At 39.2% G+C, this 22,440-nt stretch overlaps 1 protein-coding gene across 1 annotated transcript; it reads right to left on the reverse strand.

Annotated features, from left to right (window-relative positions):
- Nucleotides 1-1,299: 1,299 nt before the first annotated feature.
- LOC306761607 (gap junction delta-2 protein-like) lies at nt 1,300-18,173 on the reverse strand (the record flags this gene model as incomplete). Its single annotated transcript, XM_079247856.1, has 2 exons — nt 1,300-2,367; nt 18,103-18,173. 2 exons carry the CDS (start codon nt 18,171-18,173, stop codon nt 1,503-1,505), a joined length of 936 nt encoding a protein of 311 aa, XP_079103982.1. The 3' UTR covers nt 1,300-1,502.
- Nucleotides 18,174-22,440: the final 4,267 nt, after the last annotated feature.

The following is a 22,440-nucleotide window of genomic DNA, read 5'->3' on the forward strand; positions in this document are numbered from 1 at the left end:
GGGATGCAAATAAATTAAACAGTCTCTTTTTTATGTTACATATCATAATCTATCCATTCTATTAATGCTTCATTAACATGCCTTTTTCAAGTCCAAAGATGGGGAAAACACTTTTTGGAACATAGAGTCTCCATTAGGGGGTGAAGGCATAACAAAAAGCACATCAATGATACATTTTGTTAAAGCTGAAAATCTATAATTAATCTTCAGGTCCTCTGAAACCCTTGTCCCCCCGCCCCCCCCCCCCCCCCCCCCACATTAAGCCCATCTCCACAGCATAGGGAAAAGGCTAAATGTAATTACTACATTTCATCTATATACAGGTAACTTTGAAATATGGCACCAAATTTGCTTGTGAAAGAAAAAAGAAAAGGTTTGAGGTTATATGTAATATTTGTGGTTGTATTACTTTTCCTGTTTTACTGAAAATATCTGTAAGTTATTCCATTCATAAGCTTTCAACAGCAATCATTTAACAAATCTAAGGTGAAGACACCGGCACGCTTTTTCTAAACTTTTCTCAGTGGCTCCTGAGAGTAAAAAGCAAGTCTTACAGGTGCTGGAAGCAATGCAGAGACATGACACATTGAAGGAAACAACATGAAACTCATGGACAGTGCATCATCTGTTTGAGTAAAAGCTCCCAGGCATCACATGCCAGCTCTTTGACTGACACGTAACTCCAAAAAAAACCAACTAAAATCTAAGACACAAAGCAAACGTGGAGTACGGCAACATTTTTTCCAGGAAAAATCTGCATCACCAACAACAAATATTGTATTCCAGTTTTCGTTGATCCTTTTAGTGATGATAGTTTTGGAGTTTGTTTAAAAAAGGTGCTTTAGTTTGTTCAACTAAGTGATTTTTCTCAAACATGGTGGACAGTGACAGACAACTTTATCTTTCAGTAGCTCAGATTAGTTCAGCATTCATTTGTCTGACTTAATCAGACACAAGTTCTTTTTTTCACGCTCACATACGTATGCATGCACACGCTTAACCCTTTGCATATGGACATATACACTATATGTAATCTTTATCCAACCTACATTAAAGGCAAACAATAAAAACCTTCATATAGCTCAACTTCAGACTATCTTTACAGTATTTTAATATCATTTGTAATTGCTCAGTTTCATCTGTTAGATTCTTTGAAGGCACCTAGTGTCTCCTAGGCAGAGCAGAAATCTCATTTTATGAGTTTGAAGTGTGACTACAACACAGTTCTCACTTTGTAAAGAAGCTAATTTTTCATGTCAAAGTGTTAAAAAGTCTGCTTTGTGAGTAATAATGTCCAGCTGTGGCAACACAAGAGTCTGTGCTCCTGAATAATGGTACAATGGCCAGTTTTTGTTTGTCTCTCTGTTATTTGGTTTTTTTCTTTTTCATCTTTTTTAAGTTCAATTCTTTTTTTTTTTTTTTTTGCTCTACTGAGCACGCCGGGGAAAAACTCTTCTCCAAAATTTCAATGGTCCTCGAGTTCCCAGGCAGAGAAGCCTCTGTCAGACATAAGCTGACTCGCTAGACTGGGTCCTGCCCAGGTTTGGGGCCTGAGACAGGTGTGACACATCCTTCTTTCGCACTTCACAGATAGACTTCCTTCGGGCCTGCACACCCCGCATGGCCGTTTTTATCTTCCTCCATCCAATGTGATTGAGCTCAGCCAGGTTGAGCAGCACACAAATGCCACTGACTGCAAACATAAAGACCAGAAAGACTGTTTTTTCTGTTGGGCGAGACACATAACACTCCACCTCCTTCACACATGGGTAGCGATCACACTCAAACATCCCTGGCACGTTGAAGCCATATAGGAAGTACTGCCCAGCCAAGAAGCCGATCTCCAGTGCGTTGCGAAACACCACCTGGATGACGTAGAAACGGGAAATACCTTCTTGCCTTCGCACTTTTGCACTTTTGTGTGTTTGAGGTAGCCCCCGGGGTCCATTGGGGATTTCCTTGACCTCCAAACAGTCATGATCTTCCTTACTGCTTTCAGGGTGCACCAGGATGCCATTAATGTTGCGAGCATGAAGCTTGCGGGCGTGATGGTCATGATGGCGCCCATGGTGACCATGACCATGGTGATCCATGTAAGGATGCAGGAGAGAGTAGCTTCGATCACGCGCCTTAGCAGACTGGTGAACAGAGTATGTGATGAAGCACAGACTTGGCGTGCACACCAGGATGATCTGGAACACCCAGTAGCGGATGTGGGAGATCGGGAAGGCCTTGTCGTAGCAGGCCTGGTTGCAGCCGGGCTGCATGGTGTTACAGATGAACATGATTTGTTCATCTTCATACACCTTCTCGCCCACTATTCCAACTATTAGAATACGGAAGATCACCACCACTGTCAGCAGGATCCTGCAGAGAGAGACAAACAGAGAAGGAACGGGCAGAGGAGGGAACGAAGAGAGGGAGAAAAAGAGCATCAGTTAATAAAAGAGCAATGCTGAAAGGTGCAGGGAGTATGTGGGTGTTACTTTGACTATCCAAATTCCTTGCATGTCCTGTTTCAGTTTACTCTAACAAATGATTGGGTGTTGTTTGGATGTTTTTTTCATTGCTGTTCCTCACACAAAAGATACAAAAAAAATTTACTGTAGTCACTATGATATAAAAAAATATATATTATAAGGTCAGATCTTTTTTTTGAAAGAAAATCTTCTTTTGACTAAAAACCATTATTAGGTACTGTTAGCTCTGTTTAAAGGCGCAGAGATTTCTGCATGTGTGTATTTCAGTGTGTGTGGGTACATGTGCATGCACGCACGTTGCACTTTTTTTAATCATCCAGCTGTTGCAGCAAAACAATAAGACAGTGGAGTCGTGCTTCATTGCAGGTACATACTGTGTCACATCACAAGAGGCTACAAACATGAGGGTTTGCAAGGGGGTAGCTGGGATTCCACACGCATCACCACTTCTAGACTGAAATGAGGGAAGCTCTACCTTAATACACGTGATTGCACAGATATGGTCATAGTTACTGAGTATTTTTAATTGAAAAAGACATCTAAATACTCCTGTGGTTCACAAATGTCAAAGGTGGTTAGAGTCTGGCTAAACCTGGTGGAATGTGTTTAAAAATAGCTGCATGAAGTCCAGACTGGCTTTGTAAGTCAAACTGCAGACCATCACCATATAAACACATATGAAAGCACCAACTACATTCACATCTCCTGAAATCAGGAGACGTGAAGTATTCATAAAAATGCTAAATAATTAAAATTTTCCTACATAAATACACTCAATGCTTGTAGGACGACATAAAGGGGGCGACTTTCTCAATAAATATAGAAAAATGTTCCGAATCAATTTTGTTTCATCGTGTCATTTTCTGAAATACTGTGTTAAAATGGTTCATGGAAAGAGAGAGAGAGAGACACTGTGTAAGGGTGCGGCAACTGTTGCAGTTTGTGAGCTTCCCTGGTTTGATCTGTATAATCAGTTCGGATATGGAAAAAAGAAAAGAGTTACCCACATCAAAGTACAGCAACGTGCTCTCCCCAGGGTTATAGCATAACACGTCATTATGATCAGCTTTTTTGCTGAACCACACAGGTAGTATACACCAAAACCTGCTAGGACCTCCCATTGATCACGATTAAAGCGTTGCTGCAGTTAGAGAAAGCTGTGTCCAGGGAGCAGCAGAGCTAAAGAGCAGTGCAGCTGCTTTTCAAAGCCTCTGAGAGACTGATGTGCTGTACTGTTACATTCTGGTGTCGATCCAGCACGGGCACTGCGGAGGAGGACTGGGGCTTTAAGGCTGCACTGTCAGCTCTTTCTAATGAGTGAGGAAAGCCTGCGCATTGGGGGGCTCCCCGATATTTATGCCACAATGCAGACAATAACGTGCTCCCTCTGTGGAGTTAATTACTTTAAAAACACTTGTTTCTAAGCTCAAAAAAGCCACTCAGGAAAACTGAATTGACAGAAACAGATGGAAAAATGTACCTGGTGGATTAGGATACTTGGGGTGAAAAGCAACTGTGGTAAGACTGCGGCATTAAGGTGGTATGAAGAGACAGAAAGCATTTGCTGCAAATGTGAATGCTACACTGGCTTTGCATTTTTAAAAATGAATATACTAATGCATTATTTGATGTTTTTAATCATAAATTGAATCAATCGGACTCTGCAATGGACTGGCAACCTGTTCAAGGTGTCCCATGACTGTCACCAGGGACTGGACTAAGCTGTATAGGCCAAATATATTAATGAATTAATTAAATGAATAAATTGAAAATAATTTTGTATTATTTTTTTTTTTTTGATTATTGTTATTATTACTCAAACAAATTCCATATCTGCCTTTAAAGATCAGTAACCACAGCAACCTGCAAATTAGCAGCCAAAAAGAAAAGGTCTAGACTCTTGAAGGGAGAAAAGAACTGTCAAGTGTTTCCCTGTGAAGTGAAAAAATGAATGTCTATAAATGAAGGGATTGAGCAGACAGCTTGTTAAACCAGAGTGGAAGGCAGGTAAAGGTAAGAGCTGTGGAAAATGTGCTAACATAACTGGAACTTAAAATAGAGCAGAGTGCTACATTATGACTGTTACTGCTCCACCTGCGAACACATGCACAAAGCGAGGACACGGAGACAAAGACAAAGAGTCATCCATGTGTGTGCAAAATGGCAAACATGTTCGAATGTTCAGAACAGCTGCAAATGTGTATGCTACACTGGCTCCCAATGTGTTTAAAACACAACATAATGCAGCTTCTCTTACACCTTTGGACTCCCAAATGGTTCATGTATTTTACATGAAGATATACAGCCACAATCTGATTCTTTGCACTGAGTCCGATTATTATCTGCTGGTTTGACAGCAGTGGATCTGACTGCAGGGCTGAAATTGATGGTTCTCTGCACCACAAGGAGTCTGCTACTCTCTGCCCAGTGAGAGTTACTGCATAGTAACAACACTGACTAAATGTCACGAAGCCTGTCTGTCATACATATGTTGCTATAGAGACAAAGGCTTGCAGTTTGGATTGGGTGTTTGTGGCGAAAGTATTGCATTACTTACTGTACTGTCTCCAAAATTATCTTATTGTAGATCGTCTAACAAATAGTTCACATTTTACTTTAAATGTATATAGTATGGATTGTCTGCAATATAAAAATTGAACAAATCATCTACTGTTCTATAATAACTTGAAAACAGGCAAAACGTTCTGTGAGGCAGGATCCTTGTTATCTGTGAGCCCTGAACCCCCTATTCCTCTACTAATGCACACTGTACACCAGTGGTGTAGTCCAAGGTATACACGGGTATACGGAGTATACCCACTTCTTTTTCAGTCAGCATAGAGTATACCCACTTCTAAACTTCTAAGCTCCCTGTGATGCTGCTTTTAAAATTACAAATGTTCCCATACATGAGACTATGTCGCCCAGCAGCTCAGCTAAGGTTACCGATGCTACACTGGTGCAGTTAGCCATCAGCTGCATGAACTTTAGCTTGAACATAGACCTAATGAAGATATATGTACATAAGTCTCTGAGCCTGTCTCTCACCAGCTCTATGTGCCAGTATCGGGTTAGTAATTTCATAACTCTTCCTCCCTGAAACCGAAGAGCAGAATTTATGTGACAGTGAGCAAATATACGGATGGATTTTTAGGGTGAACTGAATAGTCTTAAATGTCACTTTTTATGAAACAATTTTTTTTCTGGGCTATTTTTTTGTTTGTTTGTTTGTTTTGTTTATTAAAACGAGGGCGAAAAATTTAGAGTATACCCACTTCTCGAGGGACCACTACTCCAACAGTCAGTGGCTGTGGGAATACTGAAGTTTACATTTTCTGCTTTATCATTTTATTTTATTTTATTTTATTTTATTTTATTTTATTTTATTTTATTTTATCTTATTTTATTTGCTCCATTTCCAGAATCATAATTCCATATTTATCATGCTCATTGTTATTTTATAACTTTTATCAAATTAGTAAAGAAAACCTTAAAAAAAAGTGAATAAAATTAACAAAGTCAATCTGATTGAGAACGTTTTATATAAGTGAATAAATGAGCAGAAGTCTTCTAGATAAAAAAAAAATTTAATCACCAAAAGACCTCAGGAGCCTGTAAAAACAAATACATGAAAAGGATTTATTCCCTGTTTTCATATTAAATAAAAAAAAAAAAAAACACATAAGTTGTAAAACTATCATTGTGTTTGTATGTAATTATTTTAAGTCCAACCTTAGCTCATTCAACTGTGTTTTAATTTTAGTATGAAAAATAAAATTATATAAAATATGTGTGTTGACTTATGAATAAGCAAACTCCAGATTACCTGCAAGCAACAAGTGAGAAGGAAGTTGAACTTAGCTGTGTTTTTTTCCCTAAATAAAATCTAAATTGGTTTACATTCACAGAAAATGATTTTCCAGGCGTCATGATTTTCTGTTATCTAATACATGTTAAAGATAGCATGAACTTTTAATGCGCTACAACAGATTTTTGGTGTCTCCTGCCTGTTCATGCTCTATAAAACATCAAGTTAAAATAAAAATCAAACTAATTTCATTCTTCTCTCTGCAGTTTGTCTGGGAACAAAACATCTTTGCATATTTGAACCTTGGTACATGCAGAGGCTGTCAGCTGCCTCTGGAAATGGAGCAAATGCTGAATTAGCCTCAGTTTCACTAAATCAGTGACATGTCTGAAGTTTCCTGGTGCGTTCTGATAATATTTCTGACAATCTTCTGAGTCATTTTGCAATGCGACACGTTCTGTGAGTGCAGTTTGGTTACTGCGGTTTTTCACCTCAGTAGTTGGTGCTCTCAGATGTACTTGTAGACTTTCATTAGTGCAGTATTGTGGATAGTTGGCCATTCAGTGTGCACTGTAGCAATTTTTGTCATTAAAAAAATCCCAAGGCATTGCATGTATCGAGCGCTGTGTGTGTTTGTGTGCGTCAGAGTATGTGTGGACACAACTGCTGGATAACAGTGTAATCAGCATGAGGCAGATTGCTGCATTAGCAGAAACCGGTGCACTGAGGTTATCTGCAAACATCAGTGTTTTAAGTCCTGCAGAATAACAAGCCAATACTGTAAGTTAGAGCAGGTCAGGGCAGCTCAGCCCAGAAGCCTGAACCTGCAGAATATTTAATATCCTATTATAAATTATGAAAAAGCTTCAAACTCTAAGTGGTTTTAATCTGAGGATGAGAAATGAAAACAAATCTTCTTGCTAAGTCATAAAAATGATAAAGTTGCAGACACTACAGGAGATGGTTCTATAATTATTGCTCCTCTAAACAAAAGTTTCTTAAATGGCTGGAAAATTATCTCCCACATCCCTCATCGCGTCTCCCTCTCATCACCTCATTTAACCGCAAGAAGACTTGCTTCAAGTTAAGACTAATGATCACAGTTTTACAGACCTCCTAAAGCACTTACGCTGTTCATGAGATTTAATAGGATTTGACAGAAAATGAATGTGTCTGCATCCCTGGATTGTTTTCACGTGTGAAACTTCTTCTCCAATTTTCATCTCTCTCTCTTCTGCATCAGTGACGGCTGGCATTTATAGAAATGGCAAAGGCCGACAGCAGCTCGTGGACACGCCAAAGTAATGACGAGAACATGGAGCTTCATTGCGTGGATAATCCTTCAAACTGCTCTCTAGGCAACTGATTGACCTGTGTGCATAGCCTGATCTAATGGTAGCTGCTTTTCAGCTGGTGTGTTGGCTGGACATGCAAGCTTTGTCTCTCCCAGAGGCTTTCATGCACACATACACACACACATATATGCCTAAGTTTGTTCATACAACAGCTGCTGCCACCACCCTCCAGGGGGAACAGTGGCCCTGAGCACATGAGAAAATGCATCAGAAAATACACTCACTTGCTTTCACACATGGATCATAAGTAAATAAATATATTTTTTCTCAAGTGTCTAATGAGTAATGGACAAATTAAGGTTTTTCTGCACATGTGGGGGCACTAAAAAAGACCTCCAAAGGACTGAATAATCATGGTGTTATCTGTGAGGAGAAACCGAGGGTAAAAATACTTCTCCCGCCCATACGCTCTCAATAATAAGCTTCACTGATTGCTGATGGCAGCTCATAATGAATAAAGACCTTACCAGGCCCTGAAATTAGGCAGCTTTATTACCAGAGTGCAGACATTTCGTTTCTCCCTCCCCTCATCCTAGCTCCTCTCTCAACTTGGTTTAGTATTGTAAAGCTTTGCCCACGTATCAGACAGACATGCATGTCTGCAGGGCCGCTAAGAGTAGGCGTGACGAATACTTTAATACGAGCTAAACTTGCATGCCTTCGGCTGCAAAGGTTTAGTTACCCCTGACTTGTTCAAATATTTCTAAAAGATGCTGACTTGGAGATCTCTGACAAAATTCACAAAGGCCGTTGCATCCTGCTTGTTTCCTTTGCCGCATCACAAAGTCAACACGTGCAGAGCTATAATTATGTCACTACCTCATTCAGCATCTCTGAAGAAAATTGTCTCTAGCTGTATTTCAGAGGATAAAGAGGAAATAGAGAAAGTTAAGTGAGAGAGACTTCACAGATATCTGAAGCAATCATATCTTCAGTCTGACAATCAAATAAAACCAACATCTAAATTCAGATTATAAAGAAAGGAAACAACTGGATAACAAAAGGGTTTTGCTGTCATTCTTTTTCTTTATTGCACCTTTTGTACTGCAATCCCTCAAAGATGGTGTAGACCGTGATCACATAAAATCCGCACACAGCTTTTCTAACATCTCACTGCACAGCCTGACCATCCATGATGAGATTGCAGCGCATACCAGATGTATTTTGCTTCAACTCATTTGTCTTTATGTCATCTAAAATTACCCTTTCATATAAATCCCTTCCTTTCATTTCAATCTCAGCTAAGAGAGGGAAGCATTATGCATAAGTTTATCTAAAACAACATGAAAGTTAAAAAAAAAAACTTCAAATGAATCACATCAGCATTTCTCTTCAGATGCCCCCAGTACATTTTGCTGATTGCATCAAAATATGATTTCAGAATATTCCATAAATTAAATCCTTACTGCTAAGAAATTATTATAATGATAGGATGATGGGCAACTCAGTCTCATGATAAAATGTAGATAAACATACGGAGGTGCAGAAAGAATAAGATGAGATACATCAAATAAAATGTGAAAGTTGCACTGCATGTTGATTTATAGATGTGCAGAAACTGAATGTGTAAAAAATCAAGTATAATCCTTGAGCATATAAATTTAAATTAAACAAAAAATTATTCAACATAATATTGTTATTTAGAAAAATATTTTAAGTCCTAAAGCACATTCAACTTCTGCCATATTGGTATCTGGTTGACTTGGCAGTGCCTCAGTTGCCCAGCTTTGCACAGAAATAGCCAAAGATGAGGGATTCAAAGACATAAATCTGACCTGACATGAACAATGAAATGTTCATGATTGATTTAGTTATGAATGAGGGCTTCTTTTTCATTAACAACTGAATGTTCAAGGAATTGTTTTTTTGTGGTCCTCGCACTACCAATCTAACCATGGCAATAGCTGTGTCACATTTAATATTAAAACTTTAAAAAAAAAAAAAAAAGGTAAAGATAGAACAGAAACAACTGATCACAATGGAAAGTGACATGTTTTACTATTTCATTATACAATATTTGTTATTGCAGAGAACGTCTAAAAAATCAGAGTCAACAAGAAACGCACCCTGCTGAAACACCCAACAAGAAACAAGGAGAAAATAGTGAAACTAAAAGTTTAACAACTGGAGGATCGTGTCACAGCTAACCATTTACATGACTGAAAATAAAAATGGCAAATTGCAGAGAAACAGTCTCTCAGAAGTAAAGATGGGCAGTGCTTCACCAGTTTATAAAACACCTGTATCAACACATTATGGAGCAATTTTAGAACTAAGCTCTTTTTAATGTAAAACTGCAACAACTTTGAATATTATTTACAGTAAATAAAATCTTTTAAATTGATCTGCATAACTTGAAGGAATCTCTGTGTGCCTTGGACAGTGTAAAACCCCTTTATTGGATGTCTGCTCTCCAAGTCCTAAGGCCAATTAAGAATAGGCATGGTTCTGTCATATAAATGAATCCATGGACTCAATAATAGTTCCAGAAATGACAAACATTTACAAACAAATCTATCGTCCTAACAAGAAACCAAATGTTGACATAAAACGAATATTACCATCTCTGCAAACACTTGGTGCAATAAATAAAAATATTAATCTCACTGAGTTCCTCAGTCTTTGAGGAACTCGTGTGTTTCATGTTTCATGAAATAAAGAAGAAAATGAGCATCTGGCTGATTATCGCCACTCATTTAAAAATTCTTCATTCCGGATGGTACAAAGCTGCATTTCTGGGAACTTGAACATGTGGGCACTCTAAAAATATAATTTTTCAGGGACAGTCTTGCATATGTCAACCAGGTGATGTTAAACTACAACTGCATCTACTACAATGGCAAGGCAGAGTCCAGTAGTTGGACTGACTGATTTAGACATGCAGTCTATATATTTCAGCAACTAAAAAATGTTTGCGCATCACAAAACATATTACAGTAAGGAAGAATGCAGAACACTGCTGAACACAGAATTCCTTTTCCAGGCTATTTGGGACTGTTGTCAATAGAAGAGAGTATCTTTAGCAAGTTATGTTAGTTTTAATCATATTAATAGTTTACACAAAGCCCCAGCATTTTGTGGAAGTATGGTTGTATTACAGGGATGTACTGGTCCCAATACATTACCTAGTCTAATTGCATCCCATGTTTCTGAACACTTTTGCTTGAGCTTAATAGAAAATGTATAAGGAAAGTCATGCTGAAGATCTTGACAGATAGAATCTGAATGCACTTGACTAAAATAACCACTGTAAGTCAAATCATAATATTTAGACAATGTTCATTAGATGCATCATGTCATGCTTGCATTGCATTGCATTGATTTCATTTAGTTTGTGGGCTACTGTACACATTTAAAGAGCAACAACGCAAACAGTTTTAAAAAATGTTTATGAAAACAAGAGCATAGTCAGCAACTTTTCATAAAAGCCGAAGGTTTAAAGGTCGCATATTATGAAAAATTCACTGTCTAAAGGTTTTCTAGGAGTCATGTCTCTATACCCTGTGATCTTGTGACCTCACGAATGGAAATAACCACTGTCCCAGCAGTGGATAATTGTCATTGACATCTTTAATTAGTTTTTATTCTATCTTTTGCTTATCTTCAGATGTCGAGAAATTAAATGTTTAGTTTGAATAGTTTTACATATTCTAGAAAGCAGCTATACCCTAGATCTGAATGGATTAAAAGACAAACTCTTTAGACAAATAAACTTTCGTAACACACTGTTACATTTGGATATATTTTTGTTGAGTGAGTTATCTCTCCTATATGTAAAAGCCATATTGTATGTGTGTCCGCATGGGTAGAGGACTGCTTCAGCGTCAATCAGGATAGTGCAACATTTGTCCAACGGGGACGCAAAGTTCTTGCTTCTATGAGTTTAAAAAAAGTCTGTTTCACAGATAGTAGCGGGGTTTTATTAAGCTATTGGTGTAAAGATTAAACCTTAAACATATCGCTCAATCAGATAAATAAAACAAGCAAAATTACGTGGTTTTGTGTCTACTCGAGAACAAGAAGTCACATGTTGTCATATGGTTGTCATGTCTTGAAATGACTAATTGTAAGTAGCACTGGACTTCTTATTCTGCATCACATTTATCGACTAAACAAAGTCTAACAGGTGGAAAACAGTAATAAATTCTGTCCTGATCTCAATATTAAATTTCAACACGTGATGCAACAAAAATACAGAACATATATTGTACTCAAAGGCAAACATTACAAAGCCTGTACACACATACACACATCTCTGATTGTTGCTAAAATGAATAATTGCCTGTACTGAATAAAAGCTGAGCTCAGCTGTTCTTGAAAAATCGCCCCGTCAAACAGAATAATCAATAGAGTTCAACATCAGCGATTGCTGCACAAATAAACTAATGACAACCGTGCAGGGAAACGCTTTCATTTGAAACACAGTCCCACTCCGCGCCTTTCACATGATGGATTACAAACCAGTTGCTTAGATGTGGGTGCCTTCGCTTAACTTTGTAACACAATCTTATACGTTCAGAAGGAAGACGATGAATAATGAAAGAAATACAAAATTATTCTGCTTTACTTGTAGACAGGATGATGCCCTCAATTTTAGCAAAGCTTTCAAATATCTACGATTATTTTGGGAGAACTAGGGTGCCCTTCTTAATATAGGGTACCTCCATCTTGTGGATATCCTGACCTATTTAAGGAAAAGTGGAGAGAACAAGTTTGTGAAGACCGTAAGAGTGAACGACTGCAGTTAAGAGGCAGACATCATCCAAGCTGTAGTTTGCTTTTATAGCCAACAAACAAAAATAAAGAAATATTTGTGCTCATCCAACCTTACGCAATTTATTCCAGTCTATTCAAACACTGTTTTGTTTTGTTTTTTCCCTAAAAGCAACAGGGTATTTTATGCACCACTTTGTCCACTGTATTAAAAGACAGGTCAATTCCACATACATTTTTAATGAAGGACTTGACATGTGTTGCAACTTGAAACAAGCAGCATGCAACATTTATTAAGATTTTATGATTTATAATGTTCAAGTGGGAAGTGATAGATGATGAATAATAGATACTCTGACCTTTATACCAGCAAAGCCATTAAGGAGAATGTGGATATATAAAGTTGAAGACATAAATAAAATGTCACTTTGTTAATTACGTCAGCATATACATATGATGAGCTTGTTTGCTCTGAGAGCAAATGAAACAAGTGAGAGGTTCTGCAGTTTATTCACCCAAATCTTTACAGCTGTGCTTGTACAGATGTGCAAACAACTTAAACTTTCACAGGAACATTGTTGTCTGATTAATTTGACATTTTAATAAGGGGAGTTACTGGTCCATATGTATTTTGGGGACAGGTAATGGTTTGATGTGCATGTTGTTTCCTCAGCGGCAGGGTCGGGCAGCGGCTCCGACACATAGCAGCAAATCTCTGCAAAGAGAAAACTTTTCCTCCTTCCTCTGTCTGCATCTTCTCTCTGTCAGTACCTTTCCATCTCTGCCTCTATAGCTGACTTGTCATGCCCATCCTGTAACCTTTATCATTTTTTATCTTTCCTTAGAACACTCTAGCTCTTTTTTATCTCAGCTTCCTTTTTATCTCTTTTCGCTCCATTTGTCTTATGCACTGCAGTTGCAGTCTAGTGGAAGATGCAGCAAGATGCTTCCTTCCTTCTTTCCATCCTACCTGCAAGATCACTGAACTCCAAAGCTTTGATCTTGTCATGTTAAGTGCATTTTTCTTCCCTTTACTTTCAACACCAACATGCTCAACCCCATGGTTTGCAATCTCAGATCTCAGTGCAAAGTTTTAACATGTAAATAGTGTTTGTTTTTATTTCCTTAATGCAATAAATGTGACCTGTAATATTATGTTGTAAATTGTTATTTAAATGACCTAAAACAGTATTTAATGTTAACATCACACAAAAAAAAGAATAGTCAGCAAAGACCGATGACGACAGATGCTACACAAATGCATCAAATTGTTATCGTTGTGGATTTCTCTCTGAATTTCTATATTTTATTTGAATATGAATATTACACTGGTGGTATGTGGTTGGATTAAAGGAGAAAATAATGAATACTATTAAACTGTTACTGTAAAAATGATTTGTGCATGATTGCAGCACAACATGTTTTATACTAGTTAAACACTAGTCAATATTTATATGAGTCACAATAAGACATTTCCAAAAAAAAAAAAAAAAAAAGTCCAATCATATTCTAATTATAAATGAATAATCACATGTAAAAACACAAAACAGAACACAAACATCAAACAAAAAAAACCTATAAGACACTAACAACAGCAAAAAATATTATCAAGGCTGTTAATGTGGTACCATGAGCACATCAAAGTGAAAGTGTTTAATTCCTTTTGCTGACAATAGATCCACAAGATGCGTGGTACTGTACTGAGTGCATTACTGAGTAAATCTTTATCAAATATGCTTGAACTTGAATAGGCTTATATTTAAGTGTAAGAGATTATATTTACTTAATCAAGTAACAAATCTGTTGTGACCTTTTAGCAACTACCCCTGCCCAAAAAAGCAACAACTTCATTTATTCATCAAAATTTACAGATTTTTGAAACAGGTTTTGGCACTTCAGATGATAGTCAGCTGTGTGTTTGACGCAGGTTCATTACACTTGTAATAGGACAGTTATTTATTAGGTTAATCCAGCCTTGATAATGATTTCTTTTAACATAAAGTCATGATTATTCTCATCCGTTATCCATGCGTACACCACACATTGCCCAGTTAGAAGACAAGCTTGTGTAAATCACAATACACAACATTAATCTCTGAATGAGTCATCATATGCAAGGCACCTGTGGTTAGTCATAGGCACAGAAGCAACTCTCAATTGTGTGTCTCTTTCAAAGACCATAATTAAGCTAACCTATGCCGCTATGTTGAGATGTTCCATTTCTTTTTATAACATTGTTCTGAATTCCTAGGTTAATTATCTATCCTATGCCTGGGCATAGGTTAGCTTAAAACCTACAATTAAGAAACAGCTTAATTGTAGTGAAACAATATTGACATCTGACAGAACTAGATCCCAGTGTCAGCACTCAAAAAGATGACCGACATGCAACCATGTTCCAAAGTCTGAATGCAGGGGAGACTTTTTCAGCCATTGGGAGACATCACTGTTCTGTACTTTGGAACCGCATCCTTTGTGTTGCAAGGGTACACATGCAAATTTGTTAAAAGTAACAACACACACAGGCTGAACGTTTTACTTGTGATGCTATCGAGCAGTGGCTGCATGCTCCGGCCGCACTCTGTGAAGTGGCGGACTTCACGATGCACCACAGTGCAACACTACATCACAGTTGGTTGTGTTCACAAGTGCAATGGACCACATCTGACTACGCCCAACTGCACCATTGGGCATAGTCAGGTGTGCAACAGACTCGAACCTTTCAACCCATAGAGGTCAGTGCAACAATTTAGACTTAGTATAATTTAGTGGAGTTGCGCATTAATTATCTAGGAGGCACCTTCACAGCACAAAAAGTGTGCCAGTGGTGAACAATTCTCCAACTTGCTGGTACATCCATAAGTGTCACTGATTTCCTGACCATGCAGACACATGCTTAGGATTTGGAATCAAGAAGTAATCTTTGGTGGTTTATGTATATTTGCTAAAGCTGCTGATGTCTGACATCTAGAAATTCCTCTCTGTAGCCTCAATTCAGACCATTACTTCAACATAACCTGCAACAGTCTAACTTAAACCCTCTTTGTACAAAAACAGCTGAAGTTTTCCGATGTCTTTTTTAAATTCTGCAAGAAAACTAATGAAGCAAAAAATTAGCTTGAAAAAGATTTTTTTTTAAAAGAGATTCTATAACCCAATAACACTCATAAATACCATACAAAGTGATTCCAAAGACAGTTTTCTTGGTCTAGGCAAACAGAATAGAAAGAGGAAACCCCACAGAAAAGCATCTAATGTTACAGCTACAGCTCTACAGGGTCAACTAGGGAGCCTTGTAGGACAAACACAGTTTTAGGGAAGCCAAACACGTAGGGATCATTTACACCGCAACTCACTGTATTCAGCACAGTATCACACAGTTGTGGGTGTTGTACAAGCTAGGCCCTACAGCAGGGTGTGTTTTTTTTTTCTTTTACTAGTTTGTATCATCACAACTATCAACATTTATGCCACTGAGGAAAGTTTGACAAAATAGCTAATAGAAAAAAATCTACCCGACTCTAGGACAAAAAGACACTGATACAAAAAGGATTATTATGAATTGTCCAAGAAAAATCTCTTCTTGTTGTAGTTAATATAGTTCATGTATTCGAGGATACTTTTTATAATGTTCAGACAGTGAAGTGCATGATCAACAAATTGCTCAAATTAAGCATTTAACAAGAAACCATTACATCCTCAGAGTGTTTGTTATGACTTTGAAAGAGGTAGCAGACAAATTGAGAGTTGCTTCTGTGCCTCTGAAAGACTGTTGGTGGCTTGAATCATCCAGAGATTGATTTTCAGCATTCTTTGTACCCTGTGCTTGCAGGGTTTTATTGATTCAGCTGCCAGGACTGGATTTTAAAGCTGCATTAAGTAATTTTTGACCACTAGGGGGCGGAAAGACTCCAAAACAAGTTCACAACAGTTAGCATCTAGCTTATGAAGTTGTTATAGCTGACATGTTAGCAAACAGTTGCCTACTCACATATCCAGCAGAAACAGAGCAACACGGACATCCCTTTGGTCTCCTTTTTCTGGCCACCTGTTGAATGTAATTCCAATATTCACTGGCGTTTAGCCCTTTTTTGCTCTTCCAGCAAATGAAACAAAGATCTGTCTCATTTTGTTTGGCTAAATGTCCAACTTTCTTCACCAGTTCCTCCAGCTTGTTCCGGCATCACACTGGGCGGTTAGCATACAGTTAGCTTGTCTTTGCCTCTGTGGCAGCAGAAGCCGCTCACGTCCCTAAAAGAACGTTTTCTTTTGGTTTTTGTCACTTGGCGAACCAAAAAAGCGAGTTGAAACTGGCAGAAAGTAGTGTAGAGCTTCAAAGTGGGATGTTGATTCTTGGGAGTGGCAACAATAATCCCATAAGTGGGAGGGAGTCATATGATTAAAATAAACAAAAATATTGCTTAATGCACCTTTAAATCGAGTCAATGTGTAGGTTTTCATTCCATTTAGAGACTAGACCAGGTGATTTCAATGGTTAATGTACTTTTAACCAAAAGAAGACCTGAGTGAAATGACTTGGTTTAGTGTTTTGTTGGAAGGAAAATCTTCATCACGAATGGCTTCAGATCCCAAATCAACCTTTGGAAAGTATGATGTGACTCACATCATCTCTGCTGCTCTGATGCAGTTGCAATGTCATTGATTATAACCTTTACGGACACTCTGCACAATATAATCAGCTATTATAAGCACATTTTTCCTCTTTTATTCCACAGATCAAGACACAAAAAAACTCTTGACGACAACTGGATTAGCGCGGTTAGATTATTCCACCATACCTGTGATTTGGTTTATGAGTGGAACACTGTTTTCAAGGTTTAGATGTTTCTCCGGAAAAGCAATTTTCAAATGACAAACCTACACATCCAGGTTTTACAGGCCATAGCATGTTGACAATTGACTTTTTCCAAATGAGCATCCCAGCGTGACATTTGGATTGTGTTCAATGGGTGGAAAATTCCATTTTTGCATCTCATTAATCACACAGAGATGATGTGGAGCACATATTTCACACAGATTTTGCAGCATGTCTCCATGGCATGTCTCCACTGCTAATCATTCTATGAGCTCATCTGTTCAACTCTCCACCACAAACATTCCTTGCGGTAAATATGACAGGTGACCTGACACACATTCACCACAATCCAAGTTGGTGTCTGCCAATAAAAGTGAACCGAATTAACTTTTTTTCTCACTTTCTCTTGAAGTCAGAGTCATTTACCTCCTCTCACCGTCCCCCCTTTGATTATACGTTCCACACCTGCTTGCTCACCATCCTTTCATCTTCCGCACCTCTGCTCCCCACTCACTCCTACTCCCCTCTTCTCCTTCTGTCCTATTGGTCTGTGGCCAAGCATAATCTATCAATAGCTAGGCTATTTGGTAGTATCAAAACAGGAAACTCTGCATTAACCACAATGCTTCATAAAGCCTGTTATTAATTGTGTGCAATTAGTTTATCGCTTAACCAGTGATGGGTGTGGAGGATAAGAGTGAGGAGAGCAGGGAGGAGGAAAGGACACGGGAGGCAGGGAAGACTGTGGAGGATTGTAGAACAGAGGAGAGCACTGGGACAAGCCTTGAGGAGGAGGGGTCTCTGTAGGGATGAGATTAATTGTGCCATAGAAAACATGTACTGTAAGTAGAAACACACACCTCAGAACAAAACCACACACACAATATGGGACACGAACACCTTTACACACCAAACCAATCAGGGTCTTACCTTCCAATCATGGTAGAGTGCTGCTGGACAGCTGCCTCTAGCAGCCTCTCTAAAATGGTCCATTCTCCCATGGTGATGGAAAGGCGGCACGGCTGTCAGGAGAAATGGGACTTCGAGAACTGGCCCTTCAATCTTCAGTGAACTCGTTCCTCTCTTTTGCAGGACCAGCCTGCACCGTTGTGGAACAGCGGGGGCACACCAACCCCACTGTCCCACACCAGCTCCTTTTTGACCTCTACACACTGACCTGACTCCTCGTCAGTGCGTCTTGGTGAACAGGAGCAAGTGTCTTCTTCTTGGCCTGTCCCACTCTGCCTCCCTCTCTGGAGAAGGAGAGGTGCTGAACTGATTGCCTCCCCCTCCTCTTTGCCTCAGTCTCTCCCCCTCCCCAGTGCAGTGATGCTTGTCCTCCCCCTGCCGCACCACTCTGCTCTGCGCTACAGCATATGCTATAGCTCACTGTATGACAGCCATGATCGCCCTCTCTCCACTTGTCTCTTTCTGTCCCTTCGCTGCTCTCCCCTCCTCTTCCTCTGTCTTCTTCCGTCCTCCACCCTACCCCCAGGGCACTCCTTGTACTTCAGCTGTACTCCCTGCCATCAGTGCTGCTCTGCACTCGTCCTTGCATTGTGTACTGCCTTTGCTTTACCCTTGCTGCTATAACCTAAACACACTCGCACACCACATAGCCTACAGCTGATCCTCCTTGGCTCACCTCAGCGAACAGCACTGTAAACACACACACACACACACACACTTTCACACAATGACTGCTCTGAATCCCACTCTCCCACTTCCTACTGAGGATTGTAGATCCACACCAGCACACAAAGCTCCTGCCTGCTGAATGTCATTTCATGACTGGAGGAATGGTTGTTCCCGCAGCTGAGTGCAACACAGACCCATAAAAACCTGCATACACACACATACGCTTAGACCTGTGCGCGCAAGCATGCTGCCACCCAGCCCCTCAGTAATAAATCAGGTGCCTTGCAGCATCCAGTGAGGCTGAACCAAAGCAGTTTGCTGCAGACCTGCTGTCCTGTGTCGTCCCCCGGCAAATTTCAGCACAGTCCAATGCCCGGAGTCATGTCTGCTGCAGAGAGCAGGGATGAAAAGCTGTCCTGTGAAACCTATTTCTGGACTCCATCATCTCACATCCCCCTTTCTCCCTCCCCTCCTGCTCTCCTTCCACCTTCACTTACTTCCTCTTTCCCTTCTTTTGCTCACGTTTGTGTGCAGATCTCAGTCCTTCCAACTACCGCTGTCTCAGTGTTAGATCCTCATCTCTGCTCTGCGCTCTCCTCTGTGTCTCTGAGCCTCTTTCTCGCTCACTGTTCGGTCTCTGTCACACTCTGTGTGCATGCAACACCCCCCTCCTCCTCTCGCAGATCTGCTCCCTCTCATCCCTCTCCCTCCCTCCCTCCTCCTGTGTCTCCTCTGGTAAATGTGCTTGGATTGCTACCCTGATCACTGCTTCACTTATGCTTGCAAGAATGCCTCCCACCGTATTGCTGTGCCTGTGTCTGCTTGATGTTGCACAGAAAAGATGGATAAGAGCGCTAGCCCTGCCTCCTGCCCAGACTTCACTGCAGTCATTTGTTTCAGTAGGGGAGCCCGTGCACTTTAAATGCTCTCTTACTCTATTTCCCTCAGTTTCTTTCACACATCATCAAGCCCATGCTTTCTGGAAGAGGATTACAAGAGAATTGTGGCTCTGCAACCCCCCCCCCCCCCCCCCCCCCCAATCTTTTCCTTTCTTCATGAGAACACACCTATTTTGCCCTTTCTATATTTCATTTCCTCATCCTATCTTTCTGTCCCACACCCACCCTCCATTAAAGCTGCTATGTTCTCTCCCTCTCAAGAGAAATGAGCACTGTATTGTACTTTGCTGTGACATTGAAAGCTGCGTTCATCAGATTTATGTTAAGGTGGAGAGGAAATGTGATGGTCTCCCTCCATTACGTCCACAGATGCAGGCAGATGTATGGCATACAATTAACATACTCACATTCGCCAGACAAATACAGGCGTATATCTTCATGTAAGAGCCAAGAAAACAGAGAATATACTTAGAATACAGAACAGCAGGGTTGTTTCCAAGATGTGAGTCACAGCAGGAGTTTTCCATCTGGAACACTTACTGAAGTTTCACAGAAATACACGATGCAGTGGCGAGACATGAGACCAGCACACCAGAATGAAGTCATGGCTTGGGGTGACAAGTTCAATTCATTTCCACTGCACTTCCTCTTAGTTCCGCTTCTTTGCTTTCGGATTACATGCTTTTCTAGCTGACAGTTACTGTGCTGCAGAGTCGGATGCATGCCCTTGAGATGCTCTGGAAAAATTTAAGACCACCTTAAATAAAGGGGCCAACAGCAGTGGGACAAACATGTTTATCACAAACATGTACTCTAACCTTTACATTGTGTGCAACCCAAATGCAAAATCCCTCTTTAATTGTGTGTGCATGAAAAGAAGAGCAAGACTCGCTGGTGGAAACAGCGAGCAGAGGAGATTTTGTCAATTCAGCATCTTCCTCAAGGGGGGCTTGAGGAGGAGGGGGTCTTTCCCTTAGCAAGGACATATGGTGAAAGAGTGCTTAAGCAGGTAGGGGAGCTGGGCTAGTGGATTGTTACAGCGCTAGTTTAGCAAGGCTTGGGATGCAAACAGAGCAGCTGAAGCACTGGCATCAGCCGGTCAGAGCTCCAGCAAGAGCTGGATGGCATGAATGAGGGGGCTCAGGTGTGTGTCTTCTCTACAGTGACCTAGAACAGGCGACTAAAGCAGGCATAAACAGAACACACACCACACTTGCATCAATCAACCATGTGAATTTCGTCATAAATGTAACTCATATGGTTGCAAGTACTATCCTCCTAAAATAAGGAAGAGTGCATATATAACCAGGAATGACAATGAAGGTTTAGCAGGCATGCTTTGTACATTCTTTAGAGACTCAATGTTTAAAATATGAAACATTTCTTTTTTATTTGAACTTGTGGGTCGTTTTTTGCAAATAAATATGAGAACATGACCGATATACTGTTACTGTCCTTATATACTGCAAATACTGCTGGAGTAACTGATGATCAATCCCATGTAATTCATTATATATGAAAGTTAAATTATCCCCTAAACTAGGACACTCGACAAAATATGGAAATCCGAAGTGATTATTAAAAAATGGGAGTCTGGGAGTATTATGATGAATCTGGTATTCAAATCAATAGAAAAAGAAGTAGAAAAAGCAAACTGGCTTTTTTTTAATGTGTCACATTATTTCTGCCTTGCTGAAAAATCAGAAACAGAGAAAACAATATAAAAAAAACAAGATTATCTTATATCAAACATTCTTTATATAAACCATATTAAAGTAGCCTTTGGTCATACAAGCTCTCATCCTGTCACTAAAAACTGATTGTAAACTGGGGCAGATTTAAAAGGTAAAAGTAATAACAAATCTGATCAGTTAAAATATTGGTATGCTGATGTTTTGTTTTTATTTCTTATTTTTAGCTTTTAACCCATAAAGACCCAACCCATAAAAAAGGATCAAGTAAGTCCAATATTTATAATATTAGGTGTTTTTTGTCCCCTTTACATAATGTAAAATAAAAAGTAACAACATCTTTTAGGGATATTTACTATTTATAACTATGTGGAGCTCAAAACCTTTATAGTGCAATCTTCTGATTTCTGCTGTCAAATTGAAGGGCAGAAGACAAAAATCATACAGCCTTCAACAAGATTTTGAACAAGGTTTATATCATCAAGTGATGCCAAATGTCTTAGAAACTGTATGTAAGTATAAATGTCACACTGGGTTCTTATGGGTTAAATGCAGACACATTTCACTCATGCTGCAATATAAAACAGAAAGCTCATCCTCTTTCAATACCAAGTATGCCTATCCAAGCATAATAATAAACTAATAAATAATAAAAATAAATAATAAAATAAATGGTCAAGTCCACACTATGTCCTAAAATAAAGTATATATAACCTCAGATGAACAACAAATCATGACATATCACACCCTGATTTTATTTGTTTCAAAAAACTAAACCAAAGTGCAGAAGCAGTGTATTTGGTGTATTTGGTGTTTCCAAGTATTTACTTGGAAACACCAAGTAAATACTTGGCTCCTTCTGAATTAATAGCAACGAGCCAGTACAAAAAAAAAAAAAAAAAAAAACATCACATGAACTGATAATCAGCAATAATGAGCACTTCTAAATGCAGAATTGACTGTTCTTGTGTGTTAAACAAAATTAAATTAAATTAAATTAAATTAAATTCAATTCAATTAAATTAAATTAAATTAAATTA

The sequence above is a fragment of the Telmatherina bonti genome, assembly GCF_933228915.1.
Source record: "Telmatherina bonti genome assembly, chromosome: 10".
NCBI lineage: Eukaryota > Metazoa > Chordata > Actinopteri > Atheriniformes > Telmatherinidae > Telmatherina > Telmatherina bonti.